Consider the following 22,584-nt stretch of genomic DNA (forward strand, 5'->3'; position numbering starts at 1 on the left):
ATTCACGATCACATTGGGATCCCAGTTTCTTCTTTTCAACACCAAAGCGCAATTATATCTCTGTAATAGTTATGCTGAATATTAAAGGGAGTGATTATTACGGGACATTTTAACTATCTGAACATTAAAAACCTAAAAGCACTAATCATAATTCTTTTGCCATATTAAAACATCATGAGTAAAGAAGGAGCTGCACTAAAGCAATAGTCATTAATCAGTATTTAAAATAAGCCTGTTGCCAAATTATCTCTTAGGCTTAATTTCCTTGAGCAGTATCATCCCACAGAGAGAATTCTAGAGTATAACCTGTCATATTACTGTTCTTCATGAGACCAGGCCAACACTGGCAATTGCTCACCTGTATGAGCTCGCCCCCACGACACTGCCAGAACCTTAGAGAGGTGCAAATGTCACGTTAAATACCCACCTGCCCTCCGAGGCAGCCCATGGCTGCTCAGTAATGGAGGCAAAATTGAATGAGTTATTTTGCCCTAACTCTGCAGGCTGAAAATCTGAATTTGGTGCCAGCAGCAGAGCTGGATCCAAGGGAGGCCACAGAGGGCTGACAGAGCCAGTGAGAGCTCTGGAAGGCAAGGCTGAGAGGAGGGGAACAATTGTATTTTAGAGGCTGCTGATTTAGGGCAGCTGAAGGAAGGGAGCATCCATTCTTCAGGCACCAGGGAATGCCAGTTCCAGCTCCTTGCAGGGACTCTCCTGCCTGACCCTCATGCAACCCTGTCTTGGTCCCCCATGCCCAAACAGCTGATCCCTGCTCCCACAGGCACAGGGAAAGCCCCACGGACTGGGGAACAACCCCACCACCTCTGTCTGCAGCTTGGCCATCAGTCTCACATTCCCACTTCTCTCTGCACTCCATACCAATGAATAACCTGGCAAGAAAACCCTTAATAAAACATAATTAATCTAACCATTCTAATAAGAAAAGCTTCTCTGAGACTTAGAGGGTGCAATGTTATGAGGTAGAGCATATGGTCGTGACACAGGTCTGTGCCAGGCTGGGCCAGACTTCCTGAAGTTATGAGCTAAGTGCCAGTAGCAAAATTTCCCACCTGCTGGTGATGATGAACTTCTTCCTTCCCTTCTCCTTCTAGCTGGAAACATTCCCTGTGGAGGTACTTCCATCTGCAAAGGCAAAAGCCGTGCATCCCTGACTGCTGGAGAACACTCCAGAGTGGGAGTATCATCAGCAGGCACGAAGTGCCAGCCAAAACTGTCGTCCCAGGCCAAGCAGACGGGGAAGAGCATGTGCCCTACTCACTACCCAGATGTAGTGCTCCTGCCAGACATGTCACTGGTGATTTGTGTTTGTGAGGTGTTAAAAGCCTCAGGTTCAAACAAGGAACAAAAAAGCTGGTCTCTAATGCAAAGATGTTACATCCTACTTTATATATACTGCACCAAGGAATAACTACATCGAGAGCAGGAGTTAGCTGTCTCTTTGCTATGCCTTTCATAAGTTTGCTCCTTCCACTTATCCTCCTTTTTATGGGGCACAGGAGAGCTATCCCTCAGCTTGCCTGTTCTTCTTTCTCCCTCCCTTGTCCACAGCTAATTTTATCTCCCCCATGGCTTCAACTTTCATTTTCAACCAGCACTTAGGCTGTCATAGCTGAAACGTTCCTCTCCAGTCAACACATTATTTTAGCTCATCTCTCTCTCACTTCAATTGTCCCCACTTCGCTCCATCAGCGACACCACTGAGGAACACTCACGTCTGTTATACACTTCTTTTCTGTTACACATTTCTTTATGCCACCCTCCTGGAATACTTAACTGGAATTAATATGAAATACCATTCCCTTCCCCAGATCTCAGTACTTTCTCGAGATCCATTCCTGCTGCAAGCCTCACCTCTCCCTCCCAAAACCGGCCAGACACGACAACTTGGTTGCACGACTCTTGGTAACACTGGGTGCTACTTATTGCACTTTTTCTTTCAAAAAATGACCTGGCAAAAACAGCATCACCATCCCATTGTGTCTACTGTTAACCTGCACAACCAAACAATCTCTGTACTACCACCCTTTTCACTGCTCTTTGATCCTTGCCCATTGTTTTGTAGTTTATGATGCTTTTTTACTTTTGGTTCAGTTACTGATAGGATTTCCTACTTTTGAGAAAGAAATCTGCCTTCTGTGTGCATACAGCAAATACATCAGTGAAGACATTACCATAAAAGTGATAAGAAATAGTGCTAAGAGCTAGTTCTACTTTAATCCATTTATCCCACTGTGCCTTCCAGTAGTCAAAATGAAGATATGTCCATGGGACCCGGCAAAGAATCAAATTTACATACCACAATAAGACATGAAATAGTTACAGCTGCAACTGCTTAAGGATAATTCAGCCTATTATACCCTTCTGTGTTATGGTGAAGTGTCTGGGCTATGGGTAAGAGCTGATGCATATTAATAAAAAGTGGATTTTATGTGACTAACAGAAGAATGCTTCACTAATTTTGAAGAGTCACAAAGAATAAAAGGACTCTCAAGTTAAAAAAAAAGAAGGCAGTTGTCCAGGGAATTTGGATATTTATACTGGGACCAAAACAATGCTACTTTTAATAAAGCTGCCATCATTGCAGATCATATAAATGGCCCCTTTTTAGCCCAAAGCACCAGACAAACAATCAGCCCAACCTGGCAGTCATTACTTAGGCTTCACGCTCATTAGTTTTTTATCTAAACCATTCTGAGCTGATCAGATTTTCTCATGTGCTGTTTGGGTAAGGATCTGAATGCATTTTATCAGGGTATATCCATAAGCTTTGCAAATAGTTTAATGTCTCTCTAATAGTCAATACAAACAACACTGCAATACACAGGTTTTCTCTTCTAAAGGAGAGACTATTCCTCTGAAAACGGCTTTTACTGGCTGATTAAAGAAGAAATAAGTCCTACAAGGCATCTTTAAAGTAAGGAATAAAAGAAGTCTAACTCTTAGGTTGCACACTGATTTAGAAAGCACTTTCATAATCATGGTCTCTCCTGTTTCAAACTTGTTATCCGATCAGGAGCACCACTTCAGGAACATCACTGCTATTTAGCAGTGAAGCCCTGCTTGGGTGTAGCTAGAATTTAATGTATGAGTGTCTTCATTGAAATCCATCACTCTACCAAATGACTGAGGTAGAAGACCAGAGGTGAAACGAATATGCAGACAGGACCACAGTTCCAGCTGAAGATAATTTGTCATTTAAGTGTATTTGGGATAGACAGACAGGTGAGACAGAACAGAGACACCTGCACTGACAGTGTCCATTTTGCTCTACTCTGACACCACATATTCCCAAATGAGTCCATCAAGTCTGACCTTTCAACAGTCTACAGCTTGGGGTTTAAGTGGGAAAAAAATGACAGTGGTATTTTCCAACAGGAAAAAAGCTCTTTTTCCTAGATTTGCACTATTGATAACTGAAGACCTTTTTGAAAACTGTTCATGTGGATCTGTCTTTATTATCTTTGACCTCACAGCTACCATCCCCAAAGGCAAATGTTTCCAGCAAACAAACGGCTGGAAGTTCTTTAACTTTTCTACACTCTCTCTTACAAATCGATATATATCTATATTTGCTTGCTGTACTCAGTAGTTGCATCCAGGCCACTAACTTGTGCAGCTAATTTTTCCACAGTACCTCTGAGAAAATTCTTCTCAACATTAATTTTCTCAATGACCTGCTGGCCAGCATCATGCTTTCCTATTTACTTTTCATGTGAAGAAATATTCACGGCTAACATTTAATGACAAGGTGAAAAACATCGATCACTCATTAAACATCTCTGCATTTCCCACGTGGCACCTACAGTTGCATACTCAAACTTGTGTTTAAAGGTGAAGACTGGCAAGACTGAACACAGTATCAATGAATCCATGACCAATCCCTGACCAAAGGGCAGTACCACACCACCAGAGGAGGAGGGCAACTTCAGCCTCTGCAAAGCTGTGAAACCAAACCAAGCTGCTCTATTGATTCCTGCACATTTCAACAGGATTTAAGTCATCTCAGTATCTTACATGTGTATTTCCTTCCATATGACCACTGGAAGTTCTTACTGAATTTCTGACACAAATGAGTGTTTAGGTCAATCAAAACAAGTACAGTGTACGTTCAACTTAGCTCATAATTTCATTTTTTCTCCAGGATCTTCTCTGTGTACATACTAACACACACACATTCTAAGTCAAAATTTTTACTAAAATACTTCTTTAGTTGTTCTACTGAAAAATTTAAACTCTTCCTAGAAAATTACAGTTCATGCAGCAGGAAGCAAATACAAACGTTTGCGTTTCCTGCTGAGAAGCAGCACAGTGCAGCTCTATAAGCCTTCAAATAAAGATGATATGTAGCTACCTCAAGTTTCTTCTTACAGACATATAAATCAGAAGGGACTTACCTGATGTCATGTAGATTCACCAGAATGAGAGGTAAATGAGACTCGGTGAATTAAATTATAGAAGAAATTTATCAAAACCAGGCTGAAATTGTCACGGGACCAGAAAGTAACACCGGGATGGTTCCACTGTGATAATACTGTTGAGCAACACACCACAGACCTCCAGAGGGGGATTTTAATATGAAAACAGTGTTATTGCACCACTATTTTTTAAAAAGACTTCTCATTTATTGCAGAACAAATGCTGCTAATAAAAATACTAGAATCAGATATTCCCAAAAGCAGTCACTGACAGTTTCATTCAGCCACTGAAACAAGGTGATGCTATTTTAGATTTTTTTTTTCTTCCTAGGGAAGAGGAATGAAAGAGCTGGTTATAAAAATAAATTTGAAGCATGTGATTATATGACAATTCCAAATGATTCCCCAGCATTAGCAGAACCCTTAGAAAAGACAGGCTGGCATTTTCAGTCACAGCTCTTGGCTTCAAAAGGGCAACTTGTGCACAGTGAGGGACCCAGCTGGGAATTCACTGATCATGAAGCTGAAAGATCTGCCAGGGGAAGGAGACTGGAGGTTTTCAGTCAGAGAAGCTGGTACTTGCAGGGATCCACATCTCAGTAAGAAATAAATGCTCGAAGGCAGCGTGCCCAGTGCTCTCTTGCCGAGGAGATCAGAACAAGTCCTGCAGAGATGATGGAGAGGAGGTGAAAAAAGCACCAAAGGGAAGCCCAACCTAGGGTTTGGAAATGGCAGAGGAGGAGAGCAGCAGAGGTAGCGAGGGGCAGCTGCCACAGCCTGGACAAGGGAGCTGTTCTGAAGTTATTAACAGAAGTGAGGAAAGATGACAAATACTACACGAAGAGAATCTGCACAGGAGCAGAGCTGCTACACACTGAGGCTAGAGTAGCTGGAGTCCAGACCAAAGGCAGTAGGTAACTTCAAATTACATTAAAATATGCTTCAATTCTCATTGATGTCAGTGATGATAACCAAAGTATCAAGGCTGAGATGGACACAAAGGTCAAGAAAAAAAAAAAAGTCTAGAAACCAAGTAATTCCATTCAAACTAGTGAATGAACTGGCATACAAAATTTCATGTGGGGTAGCACATTTAATAAATCTAACAAGACACAAACAATATCACACAATCAGAAATAATAAATGTCACGTCTATATTCATTGAGGAAAAAAGAGTTTTCAGAGCAACTAAAAGCCCTTTCTTCTACACTTAGCAGCAGCAAAGCCTCAGAACAACTGTTAAGGAAAGAATAATCCAAGCCCATGAAGTTAAAAGAATTTGGGGGGGGGGGAATACCACATGGATTTAATACAGGTAAGGCACACTGATCTGACATCTTTCTCAGAGAAAAAAACCCTTCAATTTCCAGAGAAAGGAAATGAAATTGATCTTGGCAGTATGATTTTGGGAAAGCTTTAACGTTGTGTCACCTGGGAAGTTATTAGTTAAATTGAAGAAGATGGGGGATTAGTACAAAAGTTTTAAATTGGCCTGAAACTGCTAGAGGTAGGACAGCAACAGTACCATGAAATGGGGAACGTCAGGCTGGAGGGAAGTTATTAGCATCACTGCTGAGGGACTGCTCTGACAGCCAGCCTTGGATAATATTTCACCAATTATACTGGCACACAAATAGCTACAGCCCTGTTCAAATTTTACAGAAGAGAGAAGCTAAATGACATTTTTATACAAGAGGAGTGGGACAGTGTGGAGCAAGATACACACAGAGGTGGACTGGAGTGTAGGAGAGAGGCTGCAGTTCAGGAGAACAGAGCACGGATCATGTATCTGGAGACTAAAAGCACCCAAAAATCAGCCTTGGGAAACTACAGGGGGGAATCACAAGATGAAACATTATGTGATGTGGCTGTGAAATAAACACAGACATTTTAAATAAATACAAAATAAAATAAAGACAAAAATGCAATTCAGGAAGGTTTTAGCTTAGAATTTCCCTAGAAGGTGGAATGCAATTACCAGTGTTTTACAAAGCCCTGCTAAGACCCTCTCTGGTGTGGTGTGTACAAATCTGGACACTTAATTTCTCAGATTCAAACACAAAGAAATGAAGAAGTAAAACAACAGGGCAATTTTGAGAATGAAGCTCACATTTTACAAGGAGTGGCTAAAAGGTTTCAATATGTCTAGAGACAGGAAGCTGTAAGGGATGTCTCTCTTATCATTAGAGAATAGAGATGTTTTTTTCTTATAAAGAAAATACCAGACAGAAGAGCTTTTAGCACTAATGGAAACTTCAGTAAAGATGAGACAGAAGAAAATACCCATCCACTCAGCCTGGGAATGATTTTCAACAGGAGAAGATGGGCCAGCCTTTCAGGAGTAATGCAGATTATCTGCCCAATGCCCAGGCAAAACTTAATAATGTTTTCAACTGGAAAATACAGTTGCCTGCAGTTTCTGTGACTGTAGTTAAGTCCTGTGTCCTGTGAAAATACCACGAGTGTTTCATGTGTGAACTGGAACAGGCAGTGTGACGCCTCCCCTCTCCCTCAGCTGATCACACATTAATTTTCCTTGCAAACCTTCAATTACAGAAGTGAACCAATAGACAATTATCCTAATGAAACCTCGAATTAAATGCAAATTAAATTCAAGACCACTGAAAAAGTGATCTTTGATTGCAAGTAGGTAATGAATTGGTTTTTGTCTTTAGCAGCTCTTAACAGGTTTTCAGTAGTTCTGGGGTATCAAAGAAAAGATAAATTGGCTTAAGCAATGACTAATGTAAAGCTACTAAGATAAACGCTCATTTTTTACAGTCTGTTACCAAATATAATTAAAAAACCCCCACACTGAACCAACATATTTGTTCTTAGTAACTTCCTTTAGATGAAAAATGCTTCTTTTTTTTCCAATCAGTGCTGTTTGCAACAGCTTCAGTTTTGGAACCAAGCAAGGCTGGTGCGGAATCATCACAGAAGTGGCCCATTTTGGTTTCCATACAGGCCATTAAGAGTTTTAATCAATTGAATTTAATAGAAATAGGAAAAGGCCTAATGGAAGATTTTAATGGAAGATTTTACCTCCCAGCAAAGTAGGAACGATGGGTTAGTTACCCTTATACACATCAAACATAATAACAAAACCAGCAAGTTTTACATAGTAAAACTGAAAAGTGGAAGTCTTCCCTAAACAAAATCTATTTACACACTGCCAGTTACACAACACAAAGAACTGAAAATAAACGAGTCTTTTTCCCCCAAAGCATAATGGAGGGACAGAACTCTAACAGAAAGAATTTAAACTGAGGAAACAAAGCACAGACCTCTGACAATACTTTTATTTTACTTTAAATAGAATTACATTATCTCAGGTTATTCTGGCCTCACCTGGCTCTGCTGTAATAAATTTCTGGGAAGAGTACTCCTTTCCCTTGGATGCTTGCAATACAATCCTGAGAGCACATCATTTTTGTGTGACTCTGAGACACGCTCCAAACATTTGGTTTTTTTCCAATTGCAACACATGAATCCTTTTTTAAAAAACAAATGTTCCTCATTTCACCATTTCAATGGTGCTCCAACAGTGTTGCAAATACTATTGGACACATTTCAGGGAAGCATGTGGAGACTGATTGTTTCTTTCATTATTAACTCCATTGATAAACATTAGCTGGAGCCAAAAACATTATCTTTTGGTTGTTTGAATCAAACGTCATCTGTTGCCCATTCTGCAGATTGTATCACAATCCAGCAAAAACACGAAAATTCTTGGAACATGAAATGATTGACTGCTCTATAGGGAGCCCATTTTTTAGGGCTTCACAGCTAACTTGGATCCAAGGTCTCACCCTCACTGACTAGACCAAAAAAGGGGTAATATTGTTTAAATTAATACTGTGTTATTAAAAAAGCTGAGCTGATTCCAGATGTCTTAAAAGTTAATTGGAATTTGCCTTTATTTAATTAAATGATGAGAGTTGGGCCAGACACATTTGGTTAGAACAGCACAGTAGTTAGAAAAACACTGGGTGGAAAACAGGACATAAAACTGGTGTTTGCATCTGCTGCCACAGCAAATGCCAGGGATTTATGGGAATGTTCCAGGAGTGAGGAGCTCCCATGAAGTGTCAGCACATCCACCAGGCACGTGGAGCAGCTGGAGAGCACGTCCCATCTCCCAGCAAGAGCTGATCACCAGTTCAGGCACACACAGCTTGCTGGGGATTACAAGGGGAGGTGGAAAATGAGCCATGCAGAGCCTGGATCCAAACCCAAACTTCTCACAGTCGAGTTTCAAGCAGAGCCTTTTGGTACAGGATGCTGTGGGAAGAACTGCTGCCTGATGCTGCTCTGCATGAAGTAACTCCCTTAACACCATTAGGAACTGAAAGAAAAGTGTCCCATCCTCAGTTGTGAACCAATGCCTGTCAGGCACTGATCATTCTTTGGATTTAATCACAAATTAGTTTTCACTCAAGTGCAGAGGAATCAGGTGCACAGAATCAGCATCACTAGGCTAAGAGAGATCTGCCTAAAATGAACGTTTTACTCCAAAACAAATAAATATTTTACTGTTATCAGAAGGACTTCAGAAATCACCTGTGTTCCCTTCCCTTGCCAAGCTCTCAGGTACCCTGGTACGCTGCATTATTATGACAGGGTGAAAACACGGAAATGAAGTTAAAGGAAGTATTTCTTCTAAGTCTAGCTGGGATTAATTTCTGAGGTTAGCATGCAGATATGACCCAAATACAACTTGTACTTCGAATTTGCTATGTGATAAGTAACTAGGCTGAAATGTTGCTGTTTGCATACAACTCCTGTGAGGATTCTTATTATGCAAAAGCCAAGACGTGAGAACGCTGATGAAAATCTGCGAGTCATTTATCAAACACTGGCCTGAAATGAATATTAAGAAAAACCTCTTTTATATGCAAATGTTTAATCCGACTGAGTTTAATCATGACTTTCCTTTTTCAGGCCCGATGAGTTGTGCATGTACTGTGCACTGTAAGATACAATCTTACACATCTCACTCTCAAAAAAGCCCGTTGTTTTGTCAATGGTTGCTCTGGGAACACGCAGAATAGAAAATTAATCTTTTCTCACTATTTTACTCACCTGTGAGACTCCCCATAAAGCCTGTTTTGTCTTCCCACCTGCTGATCACTGGAGTAGTATCTCCTTTGAATGGACCAAGTACTTCCATTCTCTCAACAAGACAAACTCAAAGCATAATTGATTTCTCCAATGGATTTTCTAATGAATATCTATTGTTACTCTAGTTGCTAAAGTACTCACTGGTTTGTGTTCCAACAAATACAAATCTGTTTATTTACTGCCCAGCTTCACAATCACCTACAAACTGGGGAAAAGCAACATTAAAAAACCCATAGGTTCCCACAGAATCTGAAATGCTGGCTACAAACTGGCAGAAAGAAAAATGTATGTTCCACACGGCCACTTGAGAGTACACAGAATTGAAATTAAAGAAACAGACTGGCTTTATTTTAAGAAATTTTGAAAGCCTGCATGTTGATAAAGAGCCACATGTTGGATGTAGTGACCACTAAGCATTCCCAATAAAACTAAAACCAACTGAGGGGCCTCAGGAATGTCCAACCACTGCAGCTGCATGACCTGGAAGCATGGACTGAGGAGCAAAGATCTAATACTGAATGAAAAACATGAACTCCAGGTATTAAATATGACACTGTATAACAGCATTGACAAACAGACATAAACTTTTCACCAGTTAAATATATATACAATAAGACATTACAAAAGTAGCACATGATTAGATCTTCATTTCTTTTCAAAGTCTTGCTTAGAAGAGACTGCTAAACCTTTTCCACCTTATTCTTTTTACTAAGACTCTTCAGAACAAGAATGATGTATCTTTATGCCTGGTAGTTAATTAGAAAGTTCATGAACCTCATAATGTCACTTAGAGAAGGAAAAACTCGCACTTTTACTTAGTGAAGTAATTATTTAAAATTCAAAGTAATGACTTAAATCTAACTTATAAGAGCATAAAGGACATTTAAACTTAACAGATACTGGAATTTGAATGTAGACTGACCAGCAAAGCTGACAGATATTATTTGGTTTGGCATTTCTAATGGCCAAAGTTCATGCAACTAATGTTGCATGAGTCTAACGTAATGCTCTAAGTCTAACAAAATAGCCTAGATAAAAATCTTTCTGACTACCCAAAAGACATCTACAGTTTTTATCTAATGTGATATACAACATTTTCGACATGATTTTATAGCAAATCACTTTAGTGGGTTTTATTAATTACTCTAAAATATTATTTCAAAGAAAAGGCTGTAAAAAAAAATTGAGGAATACATTTTTGTTTAAGAAACAATGAAGCCTGTTCGGTGACAACACTGTAATTACATATGAAGTTATGAAGGAAAAAACTTAAAGGTAAGGTTAAGAGCAGTTGAGTGTTTGGTTACACCTCACATGGAGGAGAGGGGGGTTCCTGGAAGGACCCCACTGGTCTCAAACAGGACTGGCAGCTGGGACTCAGGCTCTTCCCTTCCATCCCACCAGAAGTCACACGAACCACAAATGAAATCACAGCCAAGCTGAACTAACCAACAGAGGGCAGCTGACTCACAGCTAAAGGGAACCCTTATTCCTGCCAAAACCCAGGCAAAACCCCTGTGCCATCAGTGAAATCCAAGCTGACCTCAAAACCTTTTACCTGAAAACTATAATTCCAGGACTGGACAAAGCTCTGCTAGTGAAGCTCTAGCTAGTGAAGCTAGCATGTGTTTTGAAATAATAAAGATATTTGAGAAAGAGGGAGACAAACCAACTGAAGTTCAAAGCAGATGAGTGCTCTGTCTCAAGCCAGCCACCCCTGCTATCACTACAAAACCTGAATTTTGTATAATATACTTATTCTTCACTAGTAAGTCATATAGAAAACAAAAAAGGTCAGTTTTTAAATTGCATGCTGGTTATAACTTTAATTAAGGAAGAAACACAGCAGCAACCTATCAACAACAAAAAAAATCCCCCAATGACCAAACTAAAACAAAACAGTAAAACTAGATGTTCTACTGTTTTGACAACAGCATGTGGTCCAGCACTAGAACCAAATTAATCCTCCATTAAAATCTACATAACCATTTTAAGCCTGCTTTTTAAATTATTAATGTGTAGCTAACATCTGTTCATTGTGAAAACACACGAGTTGCATCCCTTTTAAAATTAATCTGTAACTCTAAAAAACTTGTAGACTACATTTTCCATCAAACTGTAATTGATGCTGGATAAACTTTATTAAGTGCACTAATATTTAATTATCTCTGGCTCTGAGTTGGAACTCCAAGTCAATCTGGCACCACCATGGGCCACATCTATTAGTGAATCCAAGGGCTCACAAAATGCTCCCTTCATAAAAGGATGCAAGTTTCCTGGTTAAGTTACAATATGGGAAACAGCTGACTCAAAAATAATATAAATTATAGACGGATTAAAAGCCCTCATAACTTTTAATTAAGCAATAAATCACAACAAACTGCACAGGACTGCTGATTTATGCATTCCTCCTGTGAGAAGCAGTAAATAAAATTAGAATGGACAGAATATACATCTTATTGGAGAAGAAGAATCTATCCTTTGGCGTTTCATTCGTACATAAAAATCTGCTCACCTTTGGTTTTTCTAGTGGTGGCTAAAGCCTGCAACACACTTATTTATAACTCAAAGACAAGTCATGACTTATAGATAATGAACAAGAATTAGCTGAATTTGTGCATACTCATATTTACAACTCTTTTCCTGGTATCCCTGCTAAAACAAGGACTTCAGGAGGCAGGGAGAGCCCCAGACCACAGTACAGGGGAGGTGTCTTGAGTTTTTCCTTTCTCTCCCCAAACCCACCGGAACGTGCCTAAAGCATATTTCAGCTTTGGTTAAACAGCCCTCGCAAACAGCCCTCCCTGACACAGGAGCTGCATATGACAACCACTCAGAAAGGTGTAACTGGGCCTTGCGATCTGAAGTCTCTGAGTGGTTCATATTCCAGCCAGCAATCTGGTAATGGTGATGGTCTTGATGCTGTCACTTAAGGAAGATGCAAAATTCATGTATTCAACTTGCAGTTCAAGTGCACACATTTAGCTGACGGCAAGCCCGGCACAATCCTTCCAGTCATGTGGGGAGACATCAAGAGCAGGACAGAAGGTCATCTGCACTTTTATTCTGCTGTCTTGGAGGAAGAAACCAATTAAACAACATAAAAAGAAAATGAAGTCCATTCCTGAATCTATCAATCAGCTACAGAGCATAAAACAAAGCAAACCCAACAAACAATTTGGTTATAATTTCTGAGCAATGGCCACAAGAAACGTCTGCAGCAGAAAAAATGTTAACACTTGTTAAGTATGAATCAATGAGAACTGCTCTAGACAGAACAACACAGCAATATTAAATACTTCAGGAGAGGCAAGAACAGGGTTATTTTAATGACCATCATGCAAGAGGCGCCTGAGAGTTCCTGGGCTGCCCAGAAGCTCTGATAGATGAATTCACACAGCATACATCTTTATGTCCCTTCTCCCTCTTTGAGCAGCAACTTCATTTCCAATTTTTCTCTCTTATTCATAAAGGAGAGTCAGAAGAGTAGAAATTTTCTGCTCTGAATGCTCAGGGTATGTTCACAGAATGCAGGTGAGTCAGACCATGTTTAATAAACTCCTGTTCCTCTTAGGCATAAAGCCATCCACTGGAATGAGGTCAGCTTTAAACTGGGGACACACAGAATCTGCTACAGATTTATGAGAAAATTCAGTCCTTCTGCAGACACCGCTGTCCACTGGCCAAATGAAAGAAGTGACCAAAATCCTCATTAATAACCAACAGCCTCACACTGGTTTCTGAGGGTAATAGATGCTAAATCAGGCCAACACCAGTACCTAATTTACCAACTCAGCCCAACCTTTGTTCATGCTGGATGCTCTGCATTGTGATTCAGATTTACACAGCAGTTCCCTACGCTGGACAGATCCAGGCTGCCTCCTGCTCAACACAGTCCTGTCCAACATCTTGCCAACATCTTGTTGCATTCACACTTCAAAAAGTTTTGAAGTTTTTACGTGGCAGGTTCTTAGAACTATAAACTACTGTCATGAATTCCAGGACTTGACTTAGAATCTATTTCAAAAGAAATTTCCGCATTCATGTCTTGCGTTATAGCAAACAACATTTTGCAACCAACAAGATCGTATTTTTGAAATTAATTTTGTACAGAAAGGAGTTATAAAAGTGAGTAAAGAAAAGAAAAATGTGTCAAAAATCTTCATTTAACTTGCCAAAAGCAACAAGGGGTACTTCTGTGTAATTGACTCTCTCTGAAGACTAAGTCATGTGCGATAAAATGCAAGATGCCAAATAACTGTTTCTCACATCTTCTATCATATGAAAAGGTGAAGATGTACCAATATTTTGTGTTCTGAATATTCTTGGGTTTGTTCCAATTAGAACAGAAACTAGGTCCTCATTTTAACTTATGCAGCATCTCTCCTTCCTTAACAATTGCAAACCTAAAACTGAGAACAAAGTACAAAACTTTGTAGAAAAGAAATAAAGAAACTTCCTAAAAGGAGGAAGGCAAGGGGGAAAAAAAAAACAAACCCAAGATTAAATCCGCTGCCAAGGAATAACCAAGGCATCAATCCTTCTTGTTCTCCTGCTCCTAAGACAAAGACAAGCAAGAGTAAGTTCAGTCTCAGTGTTAGATGCTGTCATGCTGATTTATGGCACACACAGTTTGCAGGTCCGCCAACATGACATATTGTCCACGAGAGATTCAGCACAAACCACACTCTTTTCCTTAAAAAAAAAAGTATTACCCAAACCAATTGAACTTGAGTTCCTTAAGTGAAATGCTAATACTTTCTCCACTGGGCCACCAAACCTTCAATGGCTGATTTTCCATTTAATTCCATCTCCTCTGCCGAGAAATCCACTTTGGGTATAATTCCTGTCTTTTCCTACACTTTGCAACAAGCTATCACATTAAACAATAAATATTCCTTTCAACAACAAACATAGGAACTCTATTTGAATCAGAAATAATTATGGGTACATTCCTAGTTCCAGAGACAAAAACAAATAAATTTCATTTAAACCAAAAGTTCCTGCTTTGGTATATTTTTCATTTAAAACTTGGTAGGGGCTGTAGTAGGCAGCAAAAATGTAGTTCAATCAATTAGCACAAGGCTTCTAATTTTTGTGGATTTGAAAGTAATGCCAGGAAGGAGATTGATGTTGTAACATATTTAAGGTCACAAAGTGCAAATGTTCTCTCAAAATTACAGAAACCAGCATTACACCATGCATCAAGTCGCTTTTTTATTAAAGAGAAGTTTAAAGAAGCTATCTCAAAAAAAAAAAAAATCCAAATGAAAAATACTTTTGAGGAAGTTGTTAAATGGCTCCATTCCGGGAGCTAATGCTTTTTATGAGTGGCAATTGTGAAAATATGTTTATATGACTCTTTACTCAACAGAAAACCTGCAGGAGGAATGAAAATCAAGTGTAGATAGCTATTGAAGCTGAATATAAAATTAATACATGCTGGGAATTAGAGTAGACACTACAGGGTTATTATCCTGGAGGAGAACATGGGAACTGGCTCGATTTCCCTTTGGAAGTGAAGCAACACCCACCCACATGGGGGACTCACTTCAGGCAGGTGAGATACTGCTCAGGCTGCACAGATTTGGCTGCCGCTTCTGCTCACTTAACAAACTAAATTGCAGTTTAGTACCAAAACTTCCAGTCACAGCAAGAAAAGTGTAAAGGGAAACAGGAGGTTCCTGCTATTTTTTGACACTGAAAACTCTCCCACACTAGTGCAGCAGGCAAAAAACTTGTCATTTTTATGATACTGTAAAACTGCACTAGAATCAGAGGACAGACGTGTTTTATGCTGTAATTCCTTCCTTTAAGGCAGAGCGGGAGGAAATCAGACCTTCTGAAGGTAAAACTGAGATTAAGGATAGGGTTTTTGTTTTCCAGAAGTTAAGTTGCACTTGAAGCAAATGAGTGCTGATAGACAGGGCCAGAGAAAAATGTAAGACAGATGATTCCCTGCATGGCACAGGAAGGGATCTGACACAGCTGAAGGACTGATACAGGACTGGGTTCAGGAATGAGCTACTGGCACCTGAAATCCATGAGAGGAAGAGATTCTGAGTGCCTCAAAAAGTTCCGTGACTTTTCTGAAAACTAGAAATCTGTATTATAAAAGAAATTATTTGAGCAGGAGCTATTTACAGTTAGTACATTAATAATGATACTCTTGAAGACCAATTTCTAATGCTGGAAGGAGAGGGTTATAAATGCAGCTCACCAGCCAGGGACTGGATGGAAGCTAATTCAGTGACAGCCATGAGAGATGCTGGGTTCAAACTTAACTTTTAACACAACAGCCTAAAAGTTTTGAAAATGCTGAAAAGAATTGTTTTCTCTGAAGTGCAAGTAGGATTAAAGCAGCCACTTTCTATGAAAAGTTCCAGAAATTCACACATCTTCACACCTGCTTCTGAGAGATCTGGTCTGCAAGTGCACCAGCAGCGTCCTTTCCCCTTTCCTTAAACCCCTGTATGCAATTTCAGGAGAAGTACTTGCAATTCTAATGTGCAAAGTGTCTCTATTTCTCATATTCTACAGTGAACACCAGAAAATGTCATTAAGAATAAAATATTCATTTTAATGAAAGCAGTAAGTTTACATTCAAAATACACTACATTTTTCTCCTGCTATGCCTGCCATTACAAATACTCCCAATCCTTTAAAAACATTTGCCTAAATATATACAGCACATACAGAGGGGATAAACTACTTGCTATGATATTTGTCCTTTCGCAGTATTGGCTAAGAGAGAGAGGGGGAGGAAGGAGAAGGAGGGAAAATCTTGACAAGAATATGTATGAGAGCAATCAATAAAAAAATAATCCTTGGAATTCATGAGTCTTGAAAATAAGATACGTTTTCTCACAGTAATCCTAAAAACCTATAAAAGAATATTCAAGCAATAAACCCCCCTTAGCTCAAATTTAACCTTTCATCACGTAGAACTACATATTAAATAGCTTAGCAACTGCATGCTGTGTAAGTGCATTCCAAGAAGAGCAGGGATAGAAAAATGTAAATGCTACACCTCTTTTAACATGCACGGCACAGCCAGGAACATCTGCCAGCTGACCCCCTAATCCAATCGGCTGTTCAGAAGCAATCACATCCCCAGATAAGAGCTGCACAGCCCCTACATGCAAAGCCCATTTTCTTTAAGAGATGGAGCAAAATGTAGTTAGCCAGCTCTTCAACCATTTTCAAACAGAGGTACAAGGAGAAAGTAATTCTGCATATTACATGGAGCTGCATTAAAATACTGTCATCTCTTCCCCCCAGTATTGTAATTTATCCTTTAATTTCACAGGGCAGCAACACAGGGTTTAAGGCTGAAGGGACTATATCAAATCACGTGATTTTATAAGAATACCAAGAGCATTCAGCCCATGCAAATGTTTGGCACTCTATTAGAAAACAGCCTGGAATAAAATCCTGAAGGTCTCAACCTCGTCCATCACCTACGATGAGAAGAATAAATACAAAAAACCTGAATTAATTCTCCTAACTCTGAGTTTACTTCTCATATCTCTTGCAAAAAGAGCGGGCTGCTTGAGAGGCTCTACAGGCAGATAAAGATATCCAAAAGAATGGCTTCAAGATACTCCAGAAGAGCCAAACTCTCTGTGGAATAAGGAGCACAAACGCCATGGAATATCATGCAGCAATGGGATACGTAATTTTTTCTGTATAAAATCAAATTTTTGCTAAAATATTCTATCTTAAATACACAAGCAAGCTGCTTTACACTGACTGGACAAACTCTTGGGGGACAGTCTTTTACAAAACAGTTTGTGTGACTAAAATAACTACTTATATTCATGAAATAAATTGTTTTGATTGTGCAAATTGTCCCTCTGTCCAAAGCAGTAGCTTTACTAAATATCTGTATTGGCAGAGCTCCAGACATGGTGGGAAATGGAAAGAAAGAAAGAATTGCTAGAATAGTGTTTCAAGTAACACTGTAGTTAGATTTATGTCAAATATCTGAAAAGCACTGAAGAAAAGGATATACAGAGGTCTGCCAAAAAGCCTGGACAACACCCTGCACAAAAAGAGGGTGAAAAGATTATCTGGCTTAAGAAAAATACACAAACTGACTGAGGGATTTGATTGTAAGACACTGGAAAAATGGAGAGTTCTCCAAAGTAATTGATTAAGCAATAGCAAGACCCAACTTCAGAAGCAATAAACAAAACCAAAATAACTAAAGATACTGGAGAAAATAAAATGGAAATCATAAGTGAAATCTACTGGCACCTGGAGGATTCATTATTTGTTCTAAGTTACCTAAAATCTTATCAAATGCATAAAACACAATATAACACAGTAGCCAGTGAAAAGTAAAACTCAGCACCATGGTGATTTAGCTTTCCCATATCTGATACCAAACAAAAGCCAGTATTTACTGCAGCTATTTAATCCAGATTATACAAAATAATTAGGATGTCACATTTTTATATATCATGAATCTGTAGAGCTTTGCTCTAGGATTTAAAACCTGCCCAGACCAGAGGGAACAGCAGCAGACAATCTGCCTGGCAGTGGATTAACGATATGTGTCCAGCTCAGCTAAGCAGCAGTGCCATCAGCTAATTTACCATCTGGGTAGGCAACTCGTGCATTCTGCAACGTGCCCAGGGACCTCAGTGTGTTAGATCTGGGCTGGAAGTCCAAGTCCAGTGGGTGCAGAGCAAAACTCCTGAAGCTCACAAGAACTGAGAAGCATTCGGGGAGGCAATGAACAGAATCATGGGCACAATGTGTGTATTTGTGTGCATGTCTAAGTGTAATACATGGACATGTACATAAACACATTTTCCTTATTAGCACAACAATTTCTTCTTACCCCAAAAGCTCTGAAATACACAGAATTGGACTCAATCCTTTAAATCTGAATTGGAAGAAGATAATCCATTTGTGTGCTAAAGCAGTTAGAAATAGCTTCTGTTTTATCCTAAAAAACCCCTCAAAAACTCACAGGCAAAGAAACAAAAGCTCAAAAAAAGCAAGCAAACAAAAAAACACCTTGAAAAAACATGAAGTCACAAACCTAAAGAAACAGACCTTAACACAGTTCTACATTATTTCTACTACAGCCTGCAACAGAAAGCCTCTAATGAATTCAGTGGGTTTTAGATCACGACGTATGCTCCTGGTAAAGAGGCAAAAAGCACCAACCACGTTTATATCAGTACCAGCCACGGCACTTTGCAAGCACTGCACACCAATAAACTGTACAAAGACATAACTTCCAAGTTTGAACAATTTCTTTCCTTTAATATCCTCTGAAAGGCTTTTGAAACTGGCAACTCTAATGTGTGTGGGAATAGGCAACACATGATAGCAGTAAGTTTGCTATTAATGGAAGGAGTCTGCTGTGTCTGTGGGTAACAAACCCCAGTATTTTTTCATTACAAAGGAGCTTATTGTTACCTTATCACTTACTGTGGGATTTCACTCTGCCTCTCTGGTGATCTGTCTGATCTATTAAGAAAAGCACTGAGCTATGGACAACATACACTTTATAGCAGTTTTATATTTCTGTAGTCCCTGCTGCTTCTGTTAGCCTACTTCCAATGAATTTCAAATAGAAATAAGGAAAAAAAAGAAGGAAAAAAAAATTTCCAAGGAGTATTTACCACGTTTCTCACAGGAAAATAAAATTAACTGTGAGGAAAATGAGGCAAGTTCATAATCAGGAGTTGAAAGTGCTGCTGCATTCCAGGACATGACTGCTGCAGGAATAGTTGTGCAGAAAAACAACTGAATCCATCAGCTCTAGCATCTACCAAATAAATCTCTGTATGATACCACTGAAGTACTTCTACATATCACGTATTTTATACATATACATATTCATATTATTCATAACATACATATGAAGTTCCTTCAGCATGACTGTTTCTATCCTATTAATTAATTTTCATGGCTGAATCTGAAATAAAAGGCAGGCAAAACTAAACAGTACTTCATCAGTGTTAATTAGTGCTGAGAATTAATCAGCAAACGTAGGAAATCACTATGCACTTTGCAGAAATGCATACAGCATTAAGTAGCATTTAAATAGATGCTGATCTTCCTTTAAGAGTAGCAATTTAAAGATTATTTTCCTCTGATGGGATACTTCAATATTGAATATACAGAGATTAATGTTCAAGGGAACCTGTGCTGTGTTGAAGGGAAACGTTGCTAAAAATAGCAATTTTTACTTAACAAATGTTTCTACAGCAACCATAGTCTCAGAAAGAATTAAAAAGTTTTAAAATATCCACGACATCTGAGCTCTCTGATGTCTACACACTGTCCAAGTGGGATTATCAATCCAGGGCTTCCTGTGCTCTGGGAGATAACAATTTCCTCATATAAGAAATAGGGTGTTTCAGGTCACATTCTGCTGATACATGAGCATCTCTCCCTCAGCCTTCAGGAAGGTCGAGGATTGCCTACAAAATGTGACCCAAGGTGTGGTCCCAGAGGTAACTCCTATCTTTAACTTCTTCACCAGCACAGGAACTTTGGATCCCGATTCAAAACGCAGCACAGAGAGATTTCTGCAGCCTATCGGAACATCGCTCACCTGATTCTTGAGATCCAGCTTGGGGCAGGGACGACCTCCATTGTAGGGCTTCTCCTTCAGCCACTTGGATCGGACTCTCACCCCCGGTCCACAGGAGGAGCTGCAAGGAGACCAACTGGACCAATCGCTTAATTTGCAATCAAACGGGCAAGGGACCGTGCAAGGCTCTTCAATGTAACCTAAACCAAAAATTTAAGAAAGGTTTTAATCACCGCAACCGACGAACTCCGATCCTCTGATGTAACCTGTGCAACCAACACAAAATGACAACTTCTCAAGGAGAAGCCATTTGGCAGACTGACACCACCATCCAACGCGAGGTTACGGCACTATTTGTGAAGAACAGCAGTGACTAAAATTAATTTCTACGTGATTAAGTCCAAGGAAGGCAGTGATAAAAGGGAATGATGTAGAGGACACATGCTGGCAAAAGTACCTGTTGTGAAGCTGCTGGTCACCAATATGAGGCAATTACCTTCCCTATTAAACTGTGGCCATGATAAATTCTGGAGAATTAAGTGCACAGCCCAATTCTGTACTCCTTCTGCATTACACTGGCCATCTCCAGAGCTGCCACAGGCAGGAGACAGACACAAGTTCTCTTCCCAGCAGAGAGAACCAGAGGATGGTGCAGGCGACAGAGCTCTTCTGGCAGCTCCCATCAGATGTGTGAGGGACCTGCCCGCCAGCTGGAGCAGTGTGGGATTCATTCTTGGGACAAGCAGGTGAAACCTGCTTCCCACATCTTACAAGTTTTCTTTTTACCTCTTTTCAAATGCTTTGCTTATTCTGGGTTTCAAAAATGGCATTTTAAAGCTTTACTTTCACCTTAAGCTGCTTTGACATGAAAGTCCTCACAAGATCATCATCGCTTGAAATCACAACACCTGACATCTGCAGGACCAGCACCTTGTGAATTAAAACCCAACAGGTTCCTCCAAAAAGGCCCAACCCCACAGCTGTTTTAGGAGCTGGCATATGGGAAGAGACATTTTGAAGAGCCCAGCAGTGGCTGTGGAGCTCTTGGTGTGCAGAAGAGCAGTGGAAGGTGGCTGAACCCTGGGGGTCTCCAGGGAATTAGTGGCACCAGTCTTGGGTTGGCAGTGTGGAATAGTTCCTGCACCTTCCTGCTTACCATGCTGCGTTCATTCTCCCCCAGTTCCTATTATCTGCTTGTCATGTCTGTATGTATTACTTTAATTTAAACAAAAAAGAGATTTCATGTTATATCATGAAAGCCAGTGGCTGCTCAGATCAACCTTTATTAGAGGCAGCTTCATCCCTCTGACAGCTCTGGCAGTGATGGTTATGGAAATAACTGAATTTCACCCCTACCACATTTCTGATGTTTCTCATTTTTATGCTCTTTATTTCTGTTTGGTTTTCATCACACGAACACTCCCTCTTGATTCCTCACCTACAGAATACCAAATTAACTCATTTCGTGACTCTTTCAGGAAGGGTTTCCCCCCTCTACCCAGGTGACAGTCACTGCAGCACAGAGGGGAAAAAAACACCCAAACAACAAAACTCAACCCAGAAGCAGCTGCTATCCAAAACCCCCAGCCCCAGACAACCATGAAACACCAAGGTGGAGGTGTGGAGATTATTGTCATTCAGAGCTGGATTTACTGGCTGAACCATGCCCAAGCCCGCTGCTCACTCCGAACCAGAACTGTGTTACAGCCTGGGCATCAATGCACAGCAGCAATTCGCTGCCTCCTTCCTGCTCTTCATGCTGAAGTCAGTATCAAGAAAGGTTTCAGGCTTATTTAGGCATCCATCCCCTGGAAAATATCTTCCTTCTAGAAGTACAAGAAATACTGATGTTGCTTTTGTAAACAGTGCCTTAAAAAACGGCAGCAGCAACAGCTCCTTCAGCTCAATGATGCTCTATTTCTCCTCTCTTGATTCCTGTGATGGTGCTGTTCCCTGTTTCTTTACGGCGACCACCCCACAGCCTGACAGCTGCAATCATTTCCCCACATAACTCACGCTGTAACTCTTCCCTAACGCTGCAGACCTGTGCCCACACAGTGTGCCCTGGTTTTCTTTGCTGCCTCTGATCTCTGTCTGTTGTGGTGCCTCTTCACTTGCAGCTCCAAAGCCACTGGAATTGGGTATCTTAATTATTTCTGACTGAATCCATTCCAGTGATACTGGAATGTTTGAGATATTTCAACTTGGTATGCTTTGTATGCTCACCTCAGTGAGACGACACCCATGCACACACACACAAATATTTCTAAAACAGACTCACTTTTTTCCCCCAAATAAAACTCCCAAATATGCCTCTAATATTCTGTTCCATCTGCTTAGGTTGCCACTCAAAGCAATTCATAATACATTATGATAAGTAAAAGAAATTTTCTCATGATAGATTTATGAGAAGCATTTCTTAGGCAGTTCTCCAAAGAGTTCTGTTCCACCACCGTATGAAATATC

General features: G+C 40.0%; 1 protein-coding gene across 7 annotated transcripts in view; it reads right to left on the reverse strand.

The window, feature by feature from the left end:
- The window catches only part of THSD7B (thrombospondin type 1 domain containing 7B), a 299,357-nt gene that overhangs the window by 56,625 nt on the left and 220,148 nt on the right, over positions 1 to 22,584 (reverse strand). For all 7 annotated transcript variants that reach the window (XM_039555302.1, XM_039555304.1, XM_039555301.1 and 4 more), the window contains exon 16: positions 20,140 to 20,318. In XM_039555302.1, the coding sequence (XP_039411236.1) occupies positions 20,140 to 20,318 (179 nt within the window). The remainder of the gene's footprint in view (positions 1 to 20,139; positions 20,319 to 22,584) is intronic.

The sequence above is a fragment of the Corvus cornix genome, chromosome 7 (genome assembly GCF_000738735.6).
Source record: "Corvus cornix cornix isolate S_Up_H32 chromosome 7, ASM73873v5, whole genome shotgun sequence".
NCBI classification, from domain to species: domain Eukaryota; kingdom Metazoa; phylum Chordata; class Aves; order Passeriformes; family Corvidae; genus Corvus; species Corvus cornix.